The sequence below is a fragment of the Convolutriloba macropyga genome, chromosome 11 (assembly GCF_964194025.1).
Source record: "Convolutriloba macropyga chromosome 11, txConMacr16.3, whole genome shotgun sequence".
Taxonomy (NCBI): domain Eukaryota; kingdom Metazoa; phylum Xenacoelomorpha; order Acoela; family Convolutidae; genus Convolutriloba; species Convolutriloba macropyga.
In genome coordinates, this window is record NC_134478.1 from 49,795,984 (window position 1) to 49,823,468 (window position 27,485).

General features: G+C 36.2%; 1 protein-coding gene across 1 annotated transcript in view; it reads left to right on the forward strand.

Annotated features, from left to right (window-relative positions):
• The window catches only part of LOC142349159 (low-density lipoprotein receptor-related protein 2-like), a 341,838-nt gene that overhangs the window by 291,900 nt on the left and 22,453 nt on the right, over positions 1 to 27,485 (forward strand). Inside the window, 17 exon segments of the mRNA XM_075400574.1 lie at positions 2,637 to 2,836; positions 7,281 to 7,411; positions 7,788 to 7,910; positions 8,345 to 8,519; positions 9,066 to 9,247; positions 11,704 to 11,733; positions 12,508 to 12,657; positions 14,352 to 14,585; positions 14,991 to 15,293; positions 15,744 to 16,003; positions 16,555 to 16,744; positions 17,430 to 17,761; positions 18,185 to 18,378; positions 20,358 to 20,529; positions 21,149 to 21,279; positions 21,804 to 21,927; positions 22,797 to 22,943. Coding sequence (XP_075256689.1) covers positions 2,637 to 2,836; positions 7,281 to 7,411; positions 7,788 to 7,910; positions 8,345 to 8,519; positions 9,066 to 9,247; positions 11,704 to 11,733; positions 12,508 to 12,657; positions 14,352 to 14,585; positions 14,991 to 15,293; positions 15,744 to 16,003; positions 16,555 to 16,744; positions 17,430 to 17,761; positions 18,185 to 18,378; positions 20,358 to 20,529; positions 21,149 to 21,279; positions 21,804 to 21,927; positions 22,797 to 22,943 — 3,078 coding nt within the window.

Consider the following 27,485-nt stretch of genomic DNA (forward strand, 5'->3'; position numbering starts at 1 on the left):
CATAAATCGCCAGGACCGTGCTATATACCAGCATTGGCGCTAAAAGAGAGTTAACTGTCTATAAGAACTCATTTATAGTTTGTCGTCAATGAATGTATAAACAAAAACACGTTTCCTAATATTTTGAAAACAGCCCATGTTACACCTGTTTATAAGAAAGGAGACCGACTAGAACCAGAAAACTATCGACCCATATCAGTCACATCAACTTTAGCAAAAATTTTTGAGTGATTACTACTTGAACAACTAACTCACCACCTAACCCTTATAGTCTGACTAACAAGAATTCATTCGGATTTCAAAAACAAAAGTCCTGTCTCGATGCTATCATTTCATTAACTGAAAAAAGAAACCAATGCGTTGACGAAAACGAAATTGTTGTCACACTTTTTTTAGACTGAGCAAAGACTTTCAACTCAATATCTCTAGATGTTTTTATTAAGAAAATAAAAAGGTGTGGAATTGTAGAGAATGCAAGAATCTTATTAAACTCCTTTCATTGTGATAGAAAACAGTTTGTAAAAATTGGGATAGCAAAATCAGATAGGGTTGTCATAAATCACGGTGTTCCTCAGGGAACTGTCTTAGGGCCTTTAACTTTTATACTTTTGTCAACGACTTCAGTGAAGCTGCATCAACGAATTTTGAGGTATTACAGTTTGCCGATGATACAGCAATTCTATATCATGCAAAGAATGAAACAAATTTGCAGCTAATAGCTGAAGATACATTAAATAAGACAAATCAATATACATTGAAACAAAACAGGTTAACGTTGAATGAGGAAAAAACGGAGTTAATGGTGTTGAGGAATAAAAAAATTGCCCATCATTGAATCTGTCCATTTCAAGGGACACCGATTGGAAGCATCTGAAAAATGTAGATATTTAGGTGTAATAATTAATAGGGAACTGACATACCAAAATCAACTAAATAAGGTTATCAGTAAAATAGCTTCAGCAATCAGATCATTATACTTGGTTCGTTATCAGGTACCGTTAAAAACACGAATACATCTTTTTAAATCACTAGTTTTGTCTCTTTTAGATTTTAGTGCAATTTTTTTTCAAAATTTACCATCCTACTCTATTGACAGAATTAACAAACGGATAAACTGAGGCATAAAAGTTTGCTTTATGCAAACCAAATACGATACTGCCAGAGATCTCCTTCTTGAGATTAAAATTCTTCCAGCAGAGCTCCAAATAATACGGGTGTCATTCTATAGGTTTTTCAATATTCTCCAAGAAACAAGAAATCGCTCTAATAATTTTTTTTTGCAAACAAACGAACCCATAACCTTTTCTTAGAACAAAAATGTAAGTCAAATTGGAGTAATGGTTCAATTGTTCGTAACTTTTTTCGAAAATGGAACACACTTCCAATTACAATTAGAAACGAAACGTCGAAGACCAAATTTAAACGAAAAGTTGCAGCGGAAATGCTTAAACGACAAGAAAGAGTTCCAATAGACAGAAGGGTTGCAGGATTCGAACATATTTTTGATTAAAATATTTTCAGAAAACTGAACCTTAGTTTGTTATGAATTAGAAAATAATAATATTTGGTTAATAAATTTCTAACATGTAACATTAACCAAGTGGTTAGTTTAATTTACATGTTTCAGATTACAAAAAAAAACAATTTATTTCATATTTGAAATTCGCATCCTTTCCGGATCTCCAAGCGCATATGCTGCGTTATAGCAAGCTTCACAATGTTGAAACGCAACTGAACGTTCGAAAAAGAGGCATCACTTTGCCGATATGTGCTTTTTTTTAAATTTGAACATTGACCTTTGTATTGTTCCGTAGCGTTTCAACTTTATGCTACGGACTATATTTTATAATGACTTACTATATAATGGCACGTGTTCTATAACTAGGAGGGGGCGCTTAAAGTACTGCGGCGAGCAAAAACGGGAACGCCCTGAAAGTTTAATGGAAGCTCGATGGATCCTTCAGATTAGTAACTATTTTCTTCTAACGAGAATTCATATCGAAAACAATCGCTTGCTATGATTCGGCTAGGCTTCGTTATTTTTATCGAGTATTAAGCCAGTAAATTTTCATGCAACTACATTTCAAAAATCATTCTTAATTGTGATGAGCTTAAATTCAGGTTTCAATTCTTCTATTTCAGATACACCGGGTATTTAAACTTCGTGTGTTAAAGGTTGAAATATATTCAAAATTTTAGTGTTTAATTCTTAACCTTTTATGACAAAGCTGAACCTTTTGATCTTTTCTGTCGTCTTGAAATGCTTGCTGTAATTCGGGAATTATAATTATATGACAATAATATGGTTATCTTAGATACCGTAGACATACCGCCGCATTTACCAATGATTGCACCTCGTGCATAGCACCAATATTGGATCTTATATAATTACACCAGAACCTCCCCCCCCCCCCCCCCCACCCCCGCTTAGTCAATTTATACATTTTGCAGCCTCCAGCTCCCGCGTGATATATTATCAATTAACAATTTGAATTGTTTCGATGATATTTTTTCTACGAGCCGGGAGATAGCGTACGGGGGTTATAGGCAATAGCGGAACAGAACTATGATCTTCATGGCATCTAAGATGGCGCATAAAGATCAAGGAGGGTCTTAACTTAAAAAAAACTTTTCAGACCCTCAGTGTGATGAGAGTGAGTTCACATGTGCCAACGGAAACTGCATTCCAAATGCGTACAGGTGTGACTCGGACAATGATTGCGAGGACAATTCGGACGAGGAGGGTAATCTGGTTGACTGTGCCAATCTGGAGTGTGAGGAGAACCAGTTCAGGTGTACTTCAACTGACAGGAGTAGGAAGCGATGCATACTCAACGTGAGTTTCCGTCTTTTACGTTGTCATCTCTCTTCACAATTTTTGATGGTCGAGGAATGCTGTTGTGATGGTGACAAATTCCTCTCAAACAAAGGTTTTAGCAATAATATTAGTCCTGTTGTCTTTTTTATGTGATTTTTTGCTTGAACGATTTTTTGTCTGACACTTTTGGTGTGATAGCCGAGAGGTAAGGTGTGTGATTCACACGCCAATGATTGAGAGTTCGATCCCCTACCTCCGTGAAGCTGTCTGTTTGAGGATGAGCTCTTACTTAACCATAGCTTCTGGTTGACCATAGCCTGACCAATGTTGGCTGCAATGATGGTACCACGTGAAAGTTTCAAACACAAAAAAAGTGGCTATACTCACCAAAAAAGAGCAATGCTGCTCATTAAAAGATCAGTCTGAAATGCGGGGAATAATAAGAAAAAGGGCAGCTGAGAACAGGCTACTGTAGGCGTAATGCTGTTCCGCTGCGATTACGCAGGAACCAAAATTATTAATTATTATTATTAATAGCCGCCCTCATCATCTCAGTGGGCTATTATAGCGCTCCTATTTTTACAATCTAAGAATTGGATTGTATTGGTGCTCTGTCTTTTATTTATTGTTGTAAGATGTTTTCACACTTCTTTTCATGACTTTGAGCATTCAAAACGGGATTAACCGGTAAAGCTCAGCGGGCATCAAATTTCTTTAGCGGCCCTAAGACGCGTTTAGAAGTTCTTCAATTGGTTAGAGTGGCGAAGCTATTGCGAAGGCCGTAATTCAAGGTCAAAAGATCAATTTTAGGAGTTTTCGAGCCCAAAATGTTACAATTTTTCGCGTTTTTCATCATTTTTCGAATTCTTTATAGAACCAGTCTTAAATTGAGGTTTGTAGAAGTTGGTAAAGGTATTTTGCAAGACAAATGTCTTTTCTATAACCGTTTTAAGAGCTGTACGTTTTGGTACTCCAAATATAAACACGCAATTTTATAACAATTTTTACAAGTTTTTTTGACAATTTTTGTCATTTTTTGAGGTTGTTCAGCCGTAGGTTTCAAGAAACCTGTTCCAGGGTTTAATAATAGGTTACTACATAGCTTCTAGTGGCAATTAAGTAGTTTTCAATTTTTTAATATCAAGAAATTTAGCACTTTTTAATAAAACTTGCAATTTTTTCAAGATTTTTTGATTTTTTTACCACTGAGTTTTTCCGGCACCATGAGCGCAGGAATCTCCTTTAGGGTTTGATAACAAGTTACTGCACAGTTTTCTAGAGGTATTGGATTGGCTATAATTTTTTTAATAACCTGAGTTTTTCCAATACTTTGATAAAATTTAATTTTTTTCCTATATTTCTAAAAATTGTTATCGTGTTCCAAATTTAATGATCTTGATGAGCCATTGAAATTTGATAAGGTTTGAAAGAGTGATACTGGATAGTATGGAGAAAATGAAACGGTTCTGAAGATGTTAATATTACGAATTTTAGCAAAATTTTCTTAAAATTTATTGTTTTTTAATTCTAATGCTTTTCGTCATTTCTGTGTTTAACTATCTTTACTGGTCAACAAAACTTTTTAGGTCTTGCAGGTAGGTTATATGGCAGAACACAATAGAAGAAAAAATATTTTTCATTATTTTATTGCCGCAAAATTTAGGAGCTTCTTTAAATATTGCAGTTGTCAGTTTCTTAAGCGTTTGTCATATTTCTGGAGTTTAACTACTTTTAGTAGATAATAATTCTCTTTCATGTCTTATGAGTAAGTAAATGAGAATATGGAATTATATCATCTTTGGCATTCAGAGTAAAAGCTTCAAGAGTTCTAGCAAAGATTATTTTTTTGTTTAATTTGTTTGATTATTTTAGTTTCTCAACTTTGAGATTGTCTTTTTGGCTGGGATTGTTCAACTGATCTGCTTGTCAGGCACATCAATTCTGTTTTTCATTCAATTCTTTGGATTGTATTTCAGGACTTGTCCTGCTATGTTTTTTTTCACTTCGTCGAGCTCTTTTTCGCTTAAACTCATTTTGCCGCTTTTTCGACATTTTGCGTGAAATCTTTTTGACTTCTCTAGAATAGTTTCACTCTTCTGTCATTCTGCTCAAAGTTCTAATAAACAGTAGCCGCTCAGCAAAGCAATCCAAATGAAGAGAGGCAGTATAAAAAAATCGAAGTCGGAAAAAGAAACGGGCTAAACCCATAAAGCCCAATTTTAGATGCCCGGTACTTGAACTTTGTTCTCATAAGTTTTAGTTACTATCTATAATGCTTATTGGTATTGATACTAGACCCTCTGGCCTCTCACTGGGAGACAAGAGTATGTTCAACTACGAAATGACATCAAAATAAATTGCACTTAAAAATGTTTTTGTACAAAAATCAATTGTTGTTGATATTTTCTTTCCTTTCAATCCCAATAGATTTATGAGAATCAACGGCGGCTATTTTCCGGCAATCTGCTTGGTATGTTCATTATTTTAACTTTTCGTCCTCAAAAACGGAATAAACAGGTAAAGCTCTGAGGGCATTAATTGGGTGAGCAGCTTTCTTAGAGCCTTGCGCCTTACTAGTCTAGGTATGCGATTCAACGAAACTATTTTGAGGATAACTTTTCATGCTGTAAAGGGTGGTTCTTAATCTTAAAAGTTTGACCTCTCTCAGTCGTCTCAACTCTCCCCCTCAATCCCATTCTTCACCCCAACACTCCCCCATCCACCTTCTTTCACCTGTCGCCTTGGACCCCTCTTGTCCAGCCCTATCACTTGACCTTCCTCTCCCCAGCTCTTGACCCCACCCCCCAATGTTGGCATTCCTAACCCCAACTAGCTACCACCAAAGCCAACCGCTCACCGCTGTTGGTTTGAGAGCATTTGTGAAACCCACGTAATAAACTCACGTGCAAGTTCTAAAAGCCCAACGTCTACAGAGCTGGAACCTGGGTCGAAATCAAATGGTTATCTTGCAAGATTCTAGAAGATTTGACCAGATCCTTGCGACATTATGTATATTCTTGCCATATTTCTGCCAGAATCTGTCAAGTTAAATTTTTTTCTGGCAAAGATAGTCATTTTCGCAAATCTGAGTCCTTTAAATTAAAATCATTCAAATGTCGCAGTATTTAAGAACATTCTTTCGATGCCTCGTTGATTAATGGCAGTGATTGTTTTCAACCTCTTTATAACTCTGCTTAGTGGCATTTGTGTTTGTTAATTTATAGAACAATAGCATCTACACATACCAAATTAGTGTCTCGAGAACTTCTTTTTCAATAGAATTTTAGCACTGTTTTGAACTTTTTAAACGATGGGCCGCTTTTTCGTGAAAATCTTGCAAGAGAGCCATTTTTATGACAGATCTTGCAAGAGAGCCATTTTTTTGACAGATCTTGCAAGAGAGCCATTTTTATGACAGAATCTTGCAAGATAGCCATTTTTGCAAGATTGTGGCAGGTCTTCGAACGATAACCATCCGATTTTAACTTGGAAGTTACTGTAAATATACATAAGTTCCTACATAAACAGCTAGAAATTGATTTACCATGAACGTTTACCATCTTCAAACAACTTTCAAGCTGCGTATTATGCAACATGAACTAACTCTGTAGAATTCAGATCGTAATTCTGGCTGAGCATCTTGAACTTTAACGTAGGTTGCAATGACACCATAAATTTTTAGTGACTTCAAGCAGAGTCCCGTAACCTATACTTAATCAACTTTCAATGCGATATCAACATTTGCTTGATTTATCTATGAAATTGTTATCTATGAATTATCTATGAATTTACCCAATGTCATTATACCTAATGCCATTTTACCAAATGTCAGTTTACCCAATGCCCCTTTGATCTTCGTTTAACAATCCGATTACAAATTAGCAGTTGTTGTTACGAGGATGTATTGACATACTTATGTGGACAATATAATTCCATATTCGATTGTGATCAAATCCCACGAGCTGTTTTATTACATAGTTGGCCAAATAGTTGTTCTGAAAATACAGGTTGGGCATAATGGCATTGGGCATTGTGTCATTGGTTATAATGATATTGGGTAAATTGTCCTTGGCACCCTTTGAAATAACAACAAATGATTATTAAGAAATTTAACAGTGACAAAATTTGCTTTAGACTTGAACGATTTTTTACCGCTACTCTTTTACCGCCACTGTGGCGTAAATTATTGAACTGTTGTAATTTTTTCATCGAATAATACCACACGGTTGTTTTCACCCATTCAACAATTCGGCTTAGCCACGCAGCTTAACAATTTCTCAATGGCTATATTACAACAACTCAACAAAATTTATCAATCAGCTCTCGTTGTGATAGAAAGAGTTGACAAACTTTTCAACTGATTCTTTTGTTACAATCGTTTACGCTCATTAATGCAATGTTTATGGTAATTTAAACTGAAAAAATCTCTGACCATGGCATGTTTTGACCATTTCTGTTTCAGTCTCAAAGGTGTGACAAGAGATCAGACTGTGAGGAAGGCGAAGACGAGGAAAATTGTAGTCACGTGCACGAGGAATGCCAAGATGATGAGTTCACATGTCACAACAAGCTTTGTATCCCATTGTCTTACAGGTGAGTTTATGAACCCTCCCCCCCCCCCAACACACACACACACACACACACACACACACACAAATGTTAATTATTTTGCACATGTTGTACTGATGCGAACAATTTTGACTTAACGCGTTGATCGTCATCGTATTAGATGTAAATGTTCCATTTAGTCTTCACTAATTAACCTGCCGGGGGATAAGTAAAAGCCCGTTGGTGTTTTACAGAGATTGAGCTTCATAATTGCTCTTTGGATTTTCTTACAGTGCTGATAGCAGGGAGAATTAAGGAAAATGAGGATAAGTTAGACGTTTTAGCGTTAAGAAACCTTTCTGTTGCCTGCAACTTTCAATATATCAAGCCGATCAGTTTTGAATTCAGTTTGTTTGTTCAGATGCGATCATGATAATGACTGTGGCGATAACTCTGATGAGCCTTCGAACGAGTGCGACTACAGAAAATGCGATGAGAGTGAATTCCAGTGCAAGAATGGCAAATGTCTATGGTCCAGATACAGGTAAATATGTATTTTTGGATAGGTAATTTTTGACCTGGAATGTAGGGTACCAAATGGTACCAGAATGGAGTAATTCCTCATTTAGATGAGTTATGGAATTTGTATATTTGTGCTTTATATTCCAACAGGCGGTAAGCTCGAATTTTTCGTGACTGTTATATTGTACTTTTTTTGATAGCGGCTATTTTTTTATCTATATATTTTTTCTATCACACTTTAAGTGCTTTAATGATTTTTCAGTGCTTTGTTAGCTATTAATTTGTATTGTTTTCACTCCTGAAATAAACCATAACATTTGCTGTCATTTATTTTTGATTTTTTCTAAAGTTAAAAAATGCCAAAATTCAAAATTATAGCTCGGTGAGAAACTTCGACATATTATCTGATCAAAAATATAAATGATGAAAACTCAAGTGACTGAACAATTCAACCAGGTGTGACTACATGAACAACTGCGGTGACCAATCAGATGAAGAGGATTGCGAGTATGAGGAAGACAGTGGCTCTCAACCTGCGTGCAACTTCACAGTTGAGTTTGAATGCGTAGGAGATCTCAGACAGAAGTGCATCTCTCTTGACAAAGTGTGCGACGGGGAACACGATTGCGATGTAAGTGAGAGTTTTTGAGACCCAAGAGAGTCAGATTGGACGCGGTTGGTGACCCGCTCTCCTTTTTTTAAACAATGCTTGTTTTGACTAATATGCTGGATGAAATGTTCATTTTTTGACAAAAACTATATTACATGCTCTAAACATTTTACTAGAATGAAGTTGAACTTTAGAATCACATACTTCTATAAATGCAGAAGCTTAGTAGATATCATAACTGAAGTTCGGTTTGTTTTCATTGAATTATTTTCTTTATAAATACTTGGTCAAAAATTCTTTGGGAATGCAAAATTCTGCATGATTCTAGCAAGATAATAAATCACGTTTCCAAGATAATGAATCTCTTGTGACACCTGTATAAATATCATGAATCTGTTTATAAATCAATTTCTATGGAACTGAAAGGCCTTTCAATCCTTTTGGCCAACATTCATATCTTTTAAGATTCCTATTTTGAAAGTTTTTGAATCATCGGTCAAGAACTATATGGTAGGATAAAGTTGTAAAGAACAAAATATATAGTGCCCCCATTATGTTATTTTTCAGCACGGGACAGACGAGACCAACTGTGACGTGAACGAGTGTGAACTAACAGATCACAATCAGTGTGAACAGGTGTGTGTTGAACTGAGGAGTGGCTACAGGTGTGATTGCAACCCTGGTTATGAAGTAGACCCTGAAGACGATACCAAATGTGTCGACATTAACGAGTGTAATCTACGCCCTAGGTAAATACTTGAGTTTTCCTTGAGTCGCAACCTTCTACCCAAGCGGTTATCACTTAGGTACTCTACTTCGTGTCGGCTTCAACAGGAATTATGGTGATCTGTACTTTTGCTTGATCGAATGGTTGTGAAACGGGATGTTCACGTCAGTGCTCTATGCGAAAAATTTATTCTTTGATTTTTTTGTCGTGGAGCAAACTTGAGGAGCGGAGAGAAAAGAATAAATTTTTTTTCAAACTGCCTTCAGTTCTGAAAGTGAGCGAGAAAAGTATGATAGAAAAATTGTCGCTATGGGAGAGAAACTTGTGTCCGCGTGATGTATTTTCCAGAGCCTTTTGTATATTTTCATTCAAGTTTTAATGTCAGATTGAGTTATCTACCCAACAATATTGTTTGTCGATAATTGAACAATATTGTTTTTAAAGAACTTTTCAAACATGTGAACTATTATTTTGGCTTTTTATAAGGATTTAAAGCTCTTCATTGACATTTAGCGGTTTCAGATGAGTTTTGCGCAATACTTTTTTCACATATTTTTTTTGCAAAAGGGGTATTTATTACCCCTAAAGGGGAAGGTTGAAATGATTTCTTTCTTTTGTAGTTTTTCTTTGAGAACTCGGTCAATTATACCTAGAATCTTGCCGGTATATCAAGATTTACTGCATTTTTCATTTTATCACAAATTGTCAGATCAATGTAATATCACAGTCAGTGTTCTAGACCAATATTTTGGCTATGTTGGCTAGAAACTATTTTTGAAAGTCTGTTTTTAGCCCTGCTTTATGTTTCAAGGATTATTGCTACATTTCCTATTGCTCACCTATAAGAACTCATTACAACACAAGAAGATACTTGCAGCTCTTTTTAATTATGTCATTACGTTTTGAAGCCACATTTGCTAAAATCAGTGACAAAGCGAACATTGCAAACAAAATGTGAATAAATTGAAGCTGAATTCGTGTAATCCGTACTGCTAATTTTGGCGACAGTAGCAATGCGTAATTGGCGACTAATCCCCCAAATCAAAGGATCAGATTAGAGTCGACGACGAGATCAAAGGATTAGAATATATAGACTTGTCTTGTCGGGTCTTTCCCAGCTTAGTGGTCAGATAACCTATAGTCAGATAACATATTGGAGGGGGGGGGCTTTAATTTAATGTGGGGGCTATATTGGGAAAGACCCTACTTGTCACCATTTTACGCAAACTTAGAATGCGAAAACAACCGACGTACATACTAGCGTTTGAGCGTGTCCGCGTTTCTCGCACTCGCTTACTTTTCTGATCTTAATACATGTGTGCGAAAAACAGCGATCATGCTGAGTATTTATACTCAGTACGATATGGTTTTAGTTTTGTAATCTATGAATTTTCATGGTCCCAAACTTCAATATTTTGAAAATTTTAAGAGCAAAAATGGCTCTTTGTTGCTTTTTGATTTTTCATGCATCTGTCATTTATGATCTTGCTTTCAAATTTAATTCTGTCTCAATAGATCAAACTGTTGCTCTCTAATAGTTGATTTCTGATTTCTGTGACTTTAATGAAGTTCACTTTCAAGTCGGTTGCAGAGCCTTCCGGAAAATTTTTTTTATATTTGCCTGACGCGGCTTTGTTAACGTTTCCGCTTTGCTTTACACAGGCCGCGGTGAATGCGATCAAGTTTTCAATGAAACGGCATAAACCGATAAAACCCGACCACCAAATACCCGAGCATAAAAACTATAGTGCTTTTTGAGTAAATATTAATTAGTTGTTGGTACAAGAACTATTGCTCAAACTAGTGCTTATTGTTCTCAAGTTTAGCGGCTGAGATCAACAGTTTAGGGAATCAGATAATATCGTGGACCTTAGAACTTCTTGAATATTTCAACCTTTTACGACGCTTTTGGTATAGTTTTTTGTACTTCTCGAACAACCGTTTCTGGGTGGTTCAACGATAGCTTTCATCCTGCAACCTCTCGGTTCTTCTTGTCTTTTCATAAATTTCTATGATTTTATTGATTTCCATTGATATCGACTAACTTCATTCAAGCGATTAACTTTGTTTAAATTTTCGTTTTCAAAACCAAGTCAATTCTTTCAATCTCCTTATGGTTTCAATCAGTCTCATCTGAAATTTTAGAACTTATAAATTTCGTTTAAACCATTATATCTGCCGTTTCTCCCAGTCAGAGAGGCACAGTTATATTGTAAAATCTTTTAAAATTGGTACCATTGTGCTCATTACATGATAGTGTAATTTGTGGAAATCTCTGAGAACTTTTTTTTAGCTCTTAATCAGTTTCTGCTAACATTTAAATGTAAAACTATTACAATTCGAAAAAAATATTCTTGGGTAATCAGTGCAAGCATTGTCCACTCATCAATAAAATCATATAGGTTTTTGAGCGTGTTATAAGCGATAGTTTTGAAGTACCAGATAACTAAATGTGAATTCTTAAAATGTATTCTTTAGGTGCTACCACAATCACTGCTTCAAACGGAGGTAAAATATCCCTCAGTTGTACAAATTTGTACTAGTTTGCTTTCGAAGAAAAATTATTATCCGAGAGTGCGCTTTAAAATTCAAACTATCGCTAGTTTAATGGTTGATTACTCTTTTATGAGTGTTTGTTGTTTGAATTTTTGGTGTGATGTCATTATTAGATCCTACCATTTATAATCACATATCATTCTTTTATGTAAGGGTTCGCTTTTATTTGCAGAATATACGGGTCTTTCCCATTATAGCCCCCCCCGCTTAGTGGTTATATAACCTATAGCCCCATCATAGTTTTTATACCGAAATGGGGGCTATATATTTGTGGGGGGGGGGGGCTGCAATGGGAAAGACCCGAATATACCATTGGCTGTTCCGGTTCAAGCTTGAGCTGTGCAGTAAAATTTCAGTCTAATTGATTGCATGCGGACAAAAAGTTATTTCGAAGTTGCTTTTTATCTGCAAAAGGTTTTTGACGTTGTGTGTTTCTATTGATGTGTTGTTTTCTAGTCACACTGCATTTTTGTAAAGTTGTGGTGATTAAAGTTGAATGAATGTGTTATCTGTCAAAATATCATTTTCTTTTAACGTTTTGCTTGATGTTATGGAGTGAATATGTCAAAGCTGTTGCTTCAAATGTTTCGAGACATTTTACAACACATTATGAAAAGAACACTGATGCTAGATGACTATAATAGTTTTTAAGTCAAACTGGGGGATAACTTCTGTTTGGTCAAAAAATCTCGACGTGTCTCGCGCTATATTGTGATATAATTGTAGGTACTGCACTCAACTGTGTGAGAACGAGGAAGGGGGTGCGAGATGCAGATGTCAAGATGGCTATGACCTTGTGAGAGACGACTACACAGGACAAGATACGATCTGCAAACATGGCGTATCTCAAGATGAAGATGTCTATTTGTTGTTCACGTGAGTTATCAACCCTCGGCACTTGGTCAACCCTGGGTCCAGAAAAGAATCCTAGTTGCAACTGAGAAATAGTACTTTGCTAAAGAGGAATGGAAACTTTTCTTAAAATAAGTTTCTGCTTGGGCACTACTTATGACGGAGGAGTCAATAGCAGAACGTTTTGTGAAATTGGTAGTTTGAGGCGTATGTGTATCTTTTAACCAAACTAATTTTCCTAAAAAAAGATTGCGAGCCAATTTTTATCAGAAACGTTAAATTTCTCTGGTTCTAATTTGAAGCTATTGTCAAAATTTATTCCAAATAGTGTTTTTCCTAAAAGATGTGTCATTCCAAATAGTGTATTTTTTGCAAAAAATATGATTGATTTCTTGTTTTTTATTAAAACTTGGAAATTTTCTTTGTTTTGGTTTCTTGTGGATTTATACAGCTTTAAATCGGGTTCAAAATCTATTATGAATGAAACTGGGGTAAATGTTTGATTTCTAAACTATAAGTATAATATATGTTGTTCGAGAGCAAGGAAAAATAAAATGTGAAAACAAAGTTTTCTTGTAAGTTCTAAGGATATCGTTCAACAAGAATTAGCTAAACAATGAGTATTAAGAAATCTATATCCAATGCAACCCAAACACGTAAAAATTGAGCCTACTTTGAGTTCGCATAAACTTTAGCATAGTTTCATATTTCACTTAGTATAGTAATTAGATTGAAGATGCAAGAAAATTTTTGTAGTGCTGCTTTCATCATAAAGCAAACAACTATATATATATTATATATATATATATATATATATATATATATATATATATTTATATATATATATATATATATATATATTCTATATAAGAAGGTATAGCACTTTCAAACTCAGTTAAATAATAACAAGGAAACTCCCAACAAGGAGTCACACTAATGTAACGCAGATAAATTACTACGAACAATCATATATATATATATATATATATATATATATATATATATATATATATCTATATATATATATGTGTGTGTGTGTGTGTGCATGTGTATGTATATATAAATATTTATGAGAGTTCGGAGCAATTTATCTACGTTGTATTAGTGTAACTCCTTGTTGGGAGTTTCCTTGTCATTTTTAAAATGCGATAGTTTCTGTATTTAGTTGTTTGCTTTTTAAAGAGAGCAATAATACAAAGATTTTCTTGTATTTTCAATCTAATTACTATACTAAATAAATTATAAACTATGTCAATGTTTTTGTACACTCAATGTAGGCTCATTTTTTATGTGTTTGCGTTGAATGGGGTATAGATTTCTTGATACTCATTGTTTAGTTAACTTTTGTTGAGCAGTATCATTAGAAATTACAAGAAAACTTTGTTTTCACTTTTTCCTTTTCCTTGCTTTCAAACAAAATTTGCAATTTAATTTTCCCTGTGGTCTTTTTTTTTGTTTCTTTGCGGTTGAACTTCTTCGGACGCTTTCAACTCTTCGTCCATGTAAAGCCATTAAGACATTGATTAGCATTTTTTCTCTTCCCCCGCAGCAAACCCCTCGTAGTGCGTCCTCTACTGCTTGCCTCCCTAAGCAATTCGACTGTTGTTGGTCGTTTTTTTTTAAAATGGCGATCCACTTAACAGCCTTTTGTAATTTTCAAAAGTTGATAATTTTCAAAAATACTTTCACATTTTAACCAATTGAAAACTTCATTTCAGTGACGAGCTATCTTTGCGTCGCCTTGATACGAAGAACTCAAAAGAAAAATATCTTGACAACGAGGGAGACTTAGTAGTGGCCTCAGATTTCGACCACGAACTAGAGACCGCATTCTTTGTGGACAACACTAAGCAGAAGATAGGAAAGGTTTCAATTAACGGGACTGATCTGAATTTCATCATTGGGAGAGACGTCGCAGGAGCTGAAGGTCTGGCTGTCGACTGGATTGGCAAGTAAGTTCACCAGAGTATCCGATCAGGCGGAATTCAGAAATCTGTTCATTAAGTTGAAATAATTGTTTTGCCTGAATCTTTAATTAAGTTTGAAACGTGTTTTGTTTTGTTTTGCATGAATTTGTTGGCACGAATTGAGGGCAATTACTGAAATTTTTAGGAAGGCTCCAATTTTTTTATTCTATAAAATTAAGGATAATTTTTGAAGTTTATCTACAGAAAACACTAATTTTAGCTCTATAACTTTACAATTTAAATACTGTTTAAAAGCTGAAATTTTTAGTTAAACGACAGTATTGGATCCACTTTTTTTCAAAGAAAAACAGCTGATAATTTTCGCAAAAACGTGCAGAACGTGCATTTATTAATCGAACGAAAATTTACCGAAAGGATTTTGAACTTTAGAAACATCTACTGGACAGACACTGACAAAAAGCGAATCGAAGTTGCGAACCAAAATGCCAAGTCACGCCGAGTCCTCTTTTCCGAAGGACTAAAACGACCCAGACCAATAGTTGTATACCCACACAAGAAGTACCTGTTTTATGCTGACTGGGGATACGGCAACGAGCACATTGGCAGAATGTATATGGACGGCACTAGCCATGTGAGGATTGTAGATGAAAAGCTCAGTTGGCCGAACGGGCTTACGGTCGATTACACAACTGAAATGCTGTACTGGGTTGATGCTCATTTGCAGACCATCGAGTAAGTTTTGGTTAATAATATGCTTTGTGAACTCCTAAACATAAACGAAGCTGTTTTGTACTGTATATAGCGCATGTAAACATTCAAAAAGGGAGGTAGACGTTAAATACGGTTTTGAACACACTTTTTCGGGCTAATTCAACCCCAATACATTAAGGTACGATACTTTGTTGCATAGAACTCAAAATTGAAACTGAGTCTGGAAAAATCTGATCATGAAATTTGGATAAATGGGTTTGAAAAATCTCAAAAAAATTATTTATTGCCGGACTAATTCTGTATCGTGGTCCCGCTGCGAATTATTGATTCGAATTATAAAGCATTTTTTAACCTTGAACAAATTTAAATATTTTTTTACTTCAATTCTATGAGCTAACTGAGCAGTATCAATATTCAAATTTTCAAACCATAGATTCCATTGAAAAATCAGAGTTCTCATCAATGTTTCAGAACTTGCGACTTTAATGGAAACAACCGATTCCTAATAACATCATCAACACGCCATCCCGGATTCCTCGCTCACCCGTTTGCAATTACAGTTTTCGACCAGTACATGTACTGGACTGACTGGAATCTGGGCACTATCAACCGAGCGGACAAAAGAGACGGCCGAGGTCCAGAGGTGATTTTTGATGCATCAAAGCGGCCGATGGACGTACATGTTTACCATTCGTTGAAACAGTTGAAGAATGTTTTCAATGGAAAAGGAGGTTTGTTATATATTAGTCTGTCTTTTGTTAAAACAATTGATTGACACGATTACTTTTAAAGAAAAAGTTGCTTATGTACGACAAGCGAGACGGGTGTTTAATTTTTATTAATTTTCTTATTTAGTATTTATTTTGTTATTATTATTCTTCAAATTTGTTAGTTACTTAAAGTTAAGAGAAATCTTTGGAGGGTAATTTTGAGTATTTAAAATTATATAGCAGAATATAGTATTTAAGCATGATTCGCATCAGCTTCATTGAAGCGCTACCCTTATTTAAGTCAGTTCTGGGACTGAGATTTTCGGTCATCTGTTCAAATATTTCATTTTGCCCCAATAGCCGAAAAAATGTTAAAATGCCAGCTGACTCGAACCTCAATTTCGATTAAACTGATAAAATGAGTGCAATTCGTGCTCTGATTGATTGACTGTATAATGCTGAAACCGTTTACCAGGCCTTATTCATTTTTCTTTCAAAATTTCGAATGTATTTTTAAAATAACTTTCATTTTTTTTAAAAAAAAAAGACAAGCAGGCAAACAATGTTTTCAGAACTCATCTCGTCTTACGAGGACTCTCTCTGTACTCATTTGATGTTGCTCACTGACAATGGCGATGGTGGATCTCATTACGTGTGTTCCTGTCCCGACCACTTTGTTCTCAATGACGGAGTTTGTCAAAGCAATTGTCCAACTGGGTTCCGGCTGTGCGCTGATGACTCAGCTTGCTACCGGGCGGAGAGGTGAAGTTTTATTAATTGCTCTCGAACAAAGTTTCGAACAATTTTTAAAAACGCGTCTATTTATGCACCTTTTTTGCATGACCGTTTTCTTCTAGAACATTCTTCTGTTCATCGGATTCGTCCCTGATCAGAAGTTTTTGTCCCTCATCATAAAAGTTTCTCTAGCTTGTCCCCTCTAATTGGATTGCCTCGCCAGAAATTCGACAGCAATTCGTCCGACGTTAGTCGGTTTATGTTTTTAAATTTCAATCATGTAAATTAACTTTATGACCAAAGAAGTAGTGAAATATTACATGACTTGCGTGATCTAAGCAGCTGTCAATCAAATTTTCAAGTAGCTGAAGTCAACTGGCGAATAATTCACTTTTATCAGTTAATTCACTCCTAGAAGTTAAGTAAAAAAAAATGTGCAAAAATTTACTGTTTTGTTTTCAAATTAAATATTTTGGTAGTGTATAATAAGTTCCATTGACATCCTTTTGGAGCCTTGTAAAAATCAGAGAAACTATTTTTCCCACGTTAGTCGGCTGTTCTAATTTTTACCAGGTGTCCATATCATTTGACGCTCTAATTTGTTTTTTTTTCACCCTTCTGCTATAAACCTATTAACTTCAATTCAATAAGTTAATCGTGGAAAATGTTTGATTATTTGACAACTTTAAACAAAGCGCGGCGTTTGTTTCAGATACTGTGATAAAATCCAAGATTGCCCGGATGGATCTGATGAACCAAACACCTGCGCTGCAAACCCCTGCCAACCTGGACAATTCCACTGTCCGGATAGCAACAAGTGCCTGGAACCTACCCAAATATGCGATACCGTATCCCAGTGTACAGATCCGTCTGCGTCCGACGAAGCAGCTAGAACTGACGCTGCAGACGAGCAGGATTGTTCCATGCATGCATGTCCTGTAGGGTATAGAAAGTGTGGCAATCACAAATGTGTGCTTCAAACTAAATTTTGTGATGGAAATGACGACTGTGGTGACGGATCTGACGAAGAAGTCTCAAATTGCGGTTAGTACTTGAAATTACCCCCGAATTAAAAAAAAATGTTGTTCCGATTATAGCCTGAAGATTTAATTATTTGAGTAACATTTTCAGAGAGTGTATGACAAAAGCATGAAAGATCAGGAAAAAAAGTGTTTAATTTCTTAATTAATTCATTTTATTTTTCTGATCAGAAAACATTTTTTTTTCAGTTCAAGATCTACTCTGTTCGCCTCCACCCCAGCTAAGTGGACATGTAAATTTTACGCCCTCAGTCGCACGTGCAAATTTTTACATAGTAACGTGCTATATAATGACACATAAATTGTAATTGGGGGCATAAAACAACGGGGGGGGGGGGGGGGGGGGGAGGGGAGTGGGATCACGTAATTCTTCATTTTGCCACATAATTTTTCCTTTTTTTCTTAGTTTTTGAGTGTTTTGTTGTAGTTTGTGACGAGGTGCATCAGTTCCAGTGCAACAGTGGCAAGTGCATAGACCTGGCGTGGGTGTGTGACGTAGACCACGACTGTGAAGATGGGGAGGATGAGCCAGCGAGGTGCAAGAGAGACCAGACAGACTGCAAACGAGAGGAGGGCAGGTTCTCATGCAGGTCCAACTATCGATGCATCAACGACTACTTGGTTAGTTTTAAGTTTGCTTCTAAAAAGAACAGTGAATTCCGAGCCCGGATAATAAACGATTTGTAACACGTCTCGGCAGTGTAAAGCATACTTATCAACTATAATTCTTTTTCCTATCCATTTATTTTCTTAGACTGCGAGACAGAGAGCGATAATCCCTTCTATGCTCAGTAATACACCACTCGACGATGCAAAACTGCGTTTTAAGGTGCTCTTACAGAACAATGGCTGTACCGATGTTGTTTGTAAAACTAAGTAAATTGTTTTTTGTTCTTTTCTCCCTCTTCTGAAAGCAATATATTTTTATTATTAATAGCCGCGAGGCGATATCGGCTATTATTGGGGACATAGTGGTTTTTTACAATTCAAAGAATTTGAATTTAATTGGGGCGCTGTCTTTTGTTAAAGATCTGTGCACACATTTTTATAAAAAGCGAGTGGTTTGGTGGCGTGAAATTTTTTCGCTCTAATTTTAAAGTAGACTGAGAAAACGGTGTTTGAACAAAAATTCGTTTTCTCGCTAGTGGTTTTTTGTTACCATGCAGCAATTTCACTTTGGTTTTTACTGGTTTTTCTAGTTCTGGGATCGGAATTTTTTCTAAATGGTTTTCTCAATCCAATCATAGTTCCTTCTAGGCCCAGTTTTTTGTTAGAGTCAAATTTATATTTCTCGCCAGTGGTTTTTTCTTCTCACTAGCGGCATTTTGACATTGATTTTCTGTTTTTCTATTTTTTGTTTTTTTATCTGATTTTTTTTTAGAAAAGGTTTTCCGAATTCATTCATAGTCCGTTCTAGGTCTAGTTTTTTGTTTATTCAATGAAAATTCTTTGAATTGTACGTTAGGACTTGTCCTGTTATGTTTTTTAATTCGTCGTCTACATCGATGATTCTTGCGACCTGACTTCTTGGAATTGACTTTTTGAATTTCAGTGATTTCTACTGCTTTGCAGTTAAAGTTTGTGTGCGTGACGTCATTTGTTCTGCTTTTACCTCAATTGCGTGACTGACCTCTCAAAAAAATGACTTCTGAAATCACTTAATGAACTTTAAATTTTATGAACCTTTACTAGTTAATGATCAATTGCGTGCATCTAAGTAGCGACAAACTTTTATGTCACCCAATTCTTGAGTGTTAGAGTCTTGAGTTTTTGATTTCGAATATTAATTTTCAAAAAGTTCTATTCGGGTTTTTTCATTGTAGAGCGTATGTGTCTCATAAAAATGAGAGTCCGAATGTAACCAAAAAGTCTTGTGGTTTATTAAATGACTGGTGGCCAATCTTTCTTTTTTTATTTCTTTAGTTGTTTCAATTCTTATAAGGCCACAAGCGTCTATCGCTGCTATGTTTATTATTAGTAATGATTTGATGATGATTACATAATAGTAGAACTGGAATTGCGAGTATTAAAAAGCATAGTGCTACAAGAAGTGTTTTTTTTTCAGCCAGAATCATTTCCCCTTCTCTTTTTTAAATCTATTGTCGAAAAAAATTTCTCGAAATTTTTTTAAGAAGGACACAGACAAAGTAATTAATGATAATCTTTCCTGGAGAAAAAAATAATTTTCCATATCTTATATGACTTATGAGTATTTTCAATGCTAATACAAAATTTTTCAACAGTGATGAAAACGACACTGGCCTATCCTAGATTGTACTCCGTCTTTCTAATTTGTTTCAAGTTTTATTTGTCGGTTTCCCATGTTTTGTTTTCGGGTTACAAACATCAACATCTGTTTTACATCATGACTTAAAAATCGTGATTAAATATTAACTGAAAATGACTTACACATTCAAAGTTAAAACCAAATTGGCCAAATGCATTCTGTAGTTAATGGCGATCATTAACTTGTAATGCCATCAAGCTGTTTCTGAATGTCATCGTCTACAAAAATTTAATCGATGCGTTCGGGCATTAGTTTTATCATTCTTGATGACCATTTTGTGATTTGTTACCTCAAAATTGCTATGCAATTACAGCTGTGCAATGGAAACGACGACTGCCGTGATAATTCGGACGAGGAGAATTGTGATACCCACCAGTGCAATGCTGGACAGTTCCAGTGCGACAATGGCCACTGTATTCCCCAGAGGTACAGGTGTGACTTCCAGTACCACTGCAGCGATGCTTCAGACGAGATTGATTGCTCAGGTAGTTCTGAGTTCTTTTACTGAACCCAAAACCCTGTATTTAAAAACTTATTCATACCATTGTACATAAATGAGCGCTATGCAAGTGTGAAAAATGGTATGGTAACTTGGTAACTGGTTTTCTTTTACCGTACAGACTTTTTATTGTACAGACTTTTTTCTTCCTAACTAACTCTATATAATCAATTTTAACTTCTGTATATTTATGCATATAATTGAACTGTATTAAGCGATTGAAGAGGCCATTATCATTATTCCATACATTTACAAGGGTAAAAAATTAATCAGTACAGTTATTTACCAAACTTTGTGCTTGTAAATATATTTCATTTTTTATAAGATTTGATAAAATTGTCATAGGTTTTTTTACTTGCTGCTGACTGGGCTATAGTTTGGTTTTATATATCTGTAGAGGCTGGATCAGGCCCTGATCAGAGCATGCAAGGTCTGAATGTGGCTCTGATCGGACTTTTCAGACCGTAGACTAGCGTCCAGACCCTTTTGCCTGGTCCCGCCGTGCCCCTGTGCGCGACCCAAATCGGTCTGATTAGAGCTGGTTCGGGTCGCGCACCTCAACCTGGGATAGTTAATTATTAATTGCTAAATGACATTCATTTCAGACACATACCGTGACTGTGAGCCCTTGCTGGAGTTCAAGTGTACTAACAAGAAGTGTATTCCTATGGCTGATGTGTGTGATCAGTACGATGACTGTGGAGATGACTCAGATGAACAGGCAGACTATTGCAAGGTCAGCTATTTTAAAGCGTTACGTTTACTACTGTTGCTCACCCCCATGGAAATAAACTTCAACTTGGCTGTTAATGAGTTGCAATTTTAGCGCATTTGGCCATGCCTTAGTGCCCCCCCCCCCGGGATTAATGAAACTACCAGAACCGAACAAATTATCACGCCCGAAGTTCAATGTTAGCACGTGGGTTATTTTCCTGTGAGGTTATTTCTTAGACCCGAAATTATAAATAACCTCTCTCATTATGGTAGATTTTTTGTAATGGGGGTATGATGGGTATAACCCGAAAAAATAGCGGATCTATTCTGTTTCGGCCCCCAGTGTTTTTTATGACCCCCAGTTACAAGTTATGTGTTGTTATATAGCACGTTACTATGCAAAAAAATAGCACATGCGCCTGGGGGCGTGAAAAATATAAGCTCACTAAGCTTGGGGGGTGGGGGCAAAACAGAATAGATCCAAAATAGCAAATATTTGAAATTTGTGTGGTAGGACCAGGGCCTGAATGACGATTTTGATTTCAGAACCAACATTCGTGCAGAAGTGACCAGTTCCAGTGCATTAAGAGTGGACATTGCATTCCAGAAGAAGAAAGATGCACTGATGGAGAGGCCCAGTGTCCCGATAAGTCGGATGAAGCTAATTGCGGTAGAGTCTGTTTTATTTAGAGTTTTATATAAATTTTCGGTTCATATCGGCTTGTGATCCCCCCTCCCCCCACACGCCTGTGAACTTAGCGGTGCACGTTATTTGCATCCCCAAGCGCACGTGCTATATTATCACGTATATCACATAATGACTTGCTATGTAATGACACCTGTTCTATACCGGGGAGGGGGCATAACGTATAGGAGGGGGGGGGGGGGGACGAGGGGTGTCAATAACGAAAGACTTTATTTTTAATAATTATACGTTGTTGTTTTTTATGGGCGAAATTCAGAATATTTCGACCAAAAGCATTGCTCTTCATAGTGAATTGCTCAAAAGTTTGAATTGGTCAAAAGCGCATGAGCTTAATCTGCAAATTTCCCCAAAAGTGCTTTATAAGTAATCTCATAATGTGAAATTATAACGGCATGCCACAATAAAAATAATTGGACATTTAATTGCAATTTTCAGTAACTCAAAATAGTTCTAATTAACTTAACTGGAATCATGTAATAATATGTATGACAATGCTAAAATTTAATTGGTTGAAAAATATTGTGTAAAAATATTTATATAGCATGTCTGATATATACTATTCACTATTTATCCCTGCTTTAGTTCAATTGCTTCAATAAACTTATATAAAAATCTTTGTTCAGAAAACCGAACGTTTTTAGTGGACTTGAGCTCAGTTATTAGAAATTATGTACCGATAACTCAGTCTTCTAATAGCTTAGCACCGTCAGAGCATCTTATAAAATATAGAACAATAACAGCTAATAGAGGAGAGTTAACATAATATGTAACGATGATCTCTGTTAATTTTTTTGATTGACATCTGAGTTGTTTATCCTGATTTTTGTTTTTAGGTCCCCGTTACCCCGACAACGCCTACTGTCTAGACTATCAGTTCACGTGCAACAATACAGTCTGTATTGGACAAGACCTCAAGTGTAATGGGGAGGACGATTGTGGGGATGGGAGTGACGAAATACACTCGGGCGAGCAGGGATGCGGTGAGTCGGGTGTTTAAAAAGCTCTCGTTTTCGTGTTGCTTCATATTGCAGTGTAAGGAGATAAGATATGTGTTGATGTATATTACGTTCCTGTTCGCGCGTGCGTGTTTGTGGGTGTGTGTGTGTGTTTGTGATTGTGTGTCTGCGTGTGTGTGTATGTGTGTGTGTTTGGGTGTTTGTGAGTGCTTGTGTGTTTGTTTGTGTGGGTGTGTGTGCTTGTGTGGATGTGTCTGTATGTGTGAGGGTTTTTGCGTGTGCGCACGTTTGTGTGTGTGTGTGCACGCGAGTGTGTGGGTTTGTCCGTGAGCGTTTGTGTTTCGGTGGGTGTGTGTGATTGTGTTTGCGTATGTGTGTGCGTTTTGTTGTGTGTGTATGTGTGTGTGCTTGTGTGTGTATGCGAGGGTGTGTGTGTTGGTGGTCGTGTGTGCTCGCACGGCGTGTGTGGGTTTGTGTATGTGAGTGGGTGCTTGTGTGTGAGTGTGTTTGTGTGTGTAAGGGTGTTTGCGTATGTGTGTGTATGTGTATTGGTGATTATGTGTGTGTTTCAGTTTGTTTGTTTGTGTGTGTGTGCGTTTTGTTGTGTGTGTTTATTAGTGGGTGGGTGTGTTTGTGAGAGAGAGAGAGAGTGTGTGTGTGTGCGTGCGTTTTTGTGTGTTTGTGAGTGTGAGGGTGTTTGCGTGTGTGTGCATTTGCTTGTGTAGGTGTATGTGGTTTTGTGTAATTGTGTGTGCGTTTTGGTGTGTGTGTGTGTGGGCGTGTGTTTGTTTGTTTGTGTGTGTGTGTGTGTGTGTGTGTGTGTGTGTACTTGTGGATTTAGCGAGTGTATACGAGATACTTGCGAGTGTATATGCGTGGGTGTGTGTTTGTTTGTGTTTTGGTGTATGTGTTTGTGTGTGTGTGAGGTTGTTTGCGTGTGTGCGTTTGTGCGTGTGTGTGTCTGTGTGTGTGTGTGTGTTTGTGTGTGGATGTGTATGAGGGTGTTTGCGCGTGTTTGTGTGTGTGTGTAGATGGGTGGGCGTGTGTTTGTCTGTGTGTGTGCTTTTTGGTGTGTGTGTGGGGGGGGGGGGTGGGCTTGTGTTTGTGTGTGTGTGTGTGTGTGTGTGTGTGTGTCTGTGTGTGTGCATGTATGTGTGTGTGTGTGCTGTGTGTGTGTGTGTTTGTGTGGGTGTGTGTTTGTATATGTGAGTGTGTGTGTGTGTGTGTGTGTGTGTGTGTGTGTACTTGTGGATTTAGGTGGGCGAGTGTATATGCGTGGGTGTGTGTTTGTTTGTGTTTTGGTGTATGTGTTTGTGTGTGTGTGAGGTTGTTTGCGTGTGTGCGTTTGTGCGTGTGTGTGTCTGTGTGTGTGTGTGTGTGTGTGTTTGTGTGTGGATGTGTATGAGGGTGTTTGCGCGTGTTTGTGTGTGTGTGTGTGTGTGTGTGTAGATGGGTGGGCGTGTGTTTGTCTGTGTGTGTGTGCTTTTTGGTGTGTGTGGGGGGGGGGGGTGGGCTTGTGTTTATGTGTGTGTGTGTGTCTGTGTGTGTGTGCATGTATGTGTGTGTGTGTGTGCTGTGTGTGTGTGTGGTGTGTGTGTGTGTGTGTGTGTGTGTGTGTGTGTGTGTGTGTGTGTGTGTTCACGCATGGGTGGGGCAAAACATTTGATATGCGAGGATGCAATCATTTGCATAAGAGAAAATAGAGGATAAATGGGGACGAAAGTTTTTTATTTCAATTTCAAACGAATTGTTTATTCTCGGCTAAAAAACATTTTTTGAATTTCTTGTAGTTTAATCAGCAGCTGATTATATATTAATATATCAGTTGTGTGAATGCATTCTTGAACAGAGTTTGGTAAGAATTTGTTGCGCATACTTTTTAGATTTGGCACGTCTTGAATCAATTCTTAAGACTTGGCAAGTCTTGGACATGTCTTCGTCAAGACTTGACAAATCTTTAGTTAAGTCTTGGCCAAGACTTGGCAAGTCTTAAGACTTGAAAAAAGGCGTAATCGGAACTGATTCGTCAATTCAAGAGGTGTACTTCACTGGAGAAGTTCTGATCAAGACTTGAAACTCGTTCCGGGATTTCTTTTAGTTTTATTAATAGCCTAATATATTTTAATTGATCAGTTATGTTAATGCATTATTGCACAGACTTTGGTAAGAATTGGTTTTGCATACTAAACAGCGAAACCGGTTGTTTGAAACTTTTCCATTCAGATTTTTTGCCTAGAACAGTGTGTCTTAGTATTTTCTCTCCCTAACTTTACGAAAAAATTATTCAATTTTTCCACGTAAGGATCAGCTGATTTGCCGTGTAAATTATTTCACATGATCGAGTAAAGAATATAAATTCGTCAATATGATTCCAACTAGATGGATATGAAAGCGCCATTAAATTGTATGAAAGCGCTTTTTGCTTTTGAATTCAGTTCATCAAAATTTTGTTGAAGTTGAAAGAAGCTATTTTGTCTGTGTTTGTCTTTTTAACGCAAACTTTACGATTGATCAATTTGATTTTTTGGTTTTGTATCCTTGAAGTCTTGGGTTTTTATTGATCTAAACTGATTTTTTTAGGCAACTTAAATGGCCTCAGTTGACTATAAACTCCAATGAGAAGTTAGCCGAAATTGGTTTTTTTTTCTAGATTATTGTAATTATGGCTGAGCTCTAATACGAGCTAAGAAAAAATCATTTGAGGCCCCTTTGTGACATTATATACCCAAGTGAAAAAAAGAAAGTTTTAATTGAACACCTCACTGGTCGTTCGAGAGCAATTCGTCGGACGTTAAACAATGATGGTTTACCATTCAAAAACGGAAATCAAAGCAAAATTGCAAGATAGACTTTTGCTTTGCTTTTTTTTCAGTGATTTGATATATTATGCAAGAAATTTCTGAACAATTTTTTTAGATGGAAAAGGTTGATCTCAGCCATTTGTTTTCTGTTTTTGATTTTATTATAAATTTTGATAAATATTGGTTGTTTCGTTTCAAATTTCGTGTAAACTTCTGAGGTCAATTTCTGATTTACATTTTTGGTTTTTCTTTGAAAAAAGTTTTTGAAATAGATGGTCATTCCTTTTTAAAAATTTGTTTTTTTAATAGCCGCACAGCGATAGCTGGGGCTATTATTGGCCTTCTCTTGGTTTTTTTTATTTCGTCGTCATGATTTTTGTTACGACCATATGACGTCACAGCCACTTTTGTTCATTCGTTCATGCAATTTCAACTGAATTGCATTTGTGACGTCATTTTTCGCTCCTAGTGGAGCGAGTTTTTTTTGTTCATGCGCGTGATTGAATTTTTGGTCACACTTGACTTACCTCACTCTCAAAAATGACATCCTCACTTTGAAATTGATTTTTATTTACTTTAATTCAAAGAGATAAGGTCAAATGGGTGTGTGTCACTCTAAATGAAGGTTATTTGAGATTAGCTAATAGAGGCAGCAATAACTTATACAGATTTTTAATCAAAATATAACAGATCAGCCTTCAATGAAAAGAAGAATTTTTTGGTCTGTCTTTTTTACTGTTTTTTAAGACTGTCGATCTACGAATCTATTGCGGCTATTTTCTGGCAACCTGCCAGCTATGTTTTTTGTTTGCTCCTTTTTCATCTGATCATATTTTGCGTGTTTTTACTAGCTTAGACCAGTCATTATTTTTAGGTATAATTTAAGAATCAATGATCATTTGTAGTAAAAGTTAGTTAATTTTTTTTAAATTGCTGCTTTCAGCTAGCATCTGCTTTCTGCTAGCATTTTTTCTAAAGAGTTTGCAGACATTTTTAGTATCTCATATGTGCTTTTTTGTTTCTTGTTTCCTGACTTGAGCTCATTGCGTTGCAAGGGTTCAACGGGAGCCATAGGGCATTTGTCCTTAATGTTTTATTGTTTTCTGGGCGATAATTAAGCAACTTTATTAAAAAGACATGAAAACATTTTGAAGAGTTAATACTTTTTATACATACCAATAATTGTTTCAATGGACTTTTATGCAAGCAATTAATATAATGGATTTTTTCAGTTGTTTTAGCGCTTTTTTTGCCGAATCTAGCGTTTTTCTATTCGAACAGTTTATCTTCCCAGTGTTACTTTTTTTGAATGCTTTATGCAAATTTTAAGACGCTGCAAGTTTTCACTCGATAAGAAACTATTGCTAGAATTTAGGGTATGTCATTGAGACTACTGCGCTTGTTTTATATTACCTTTAAATTGTAATTTTTTTCCACATATCAGAACTAGACATTTTTACCCTTTAATGCTTGTTTCTTTTTTGTTTCTTGTTTGTTTCTACTACAAAATATCTTTCACATGTAATCTTCCTTCTACTATTATGAGTTGTTTTTCTTTTAAATAACTTTTTTCTTTTTTCTCACTTGATCTTTATCATTGAAAACTATTAACCGTCATCCTTTCTCATTGTTCCGACGTGCAACTGAGTCGATAAATAAAGTAGGTTCAATTTCAAGTTTTTTCCATGTTATGTCTGGTAAGTTAGCTCCACAAAATTGAAACTAGTTTGGCACTAGTTATTGAATAATCAAATTTCGCGCCTCT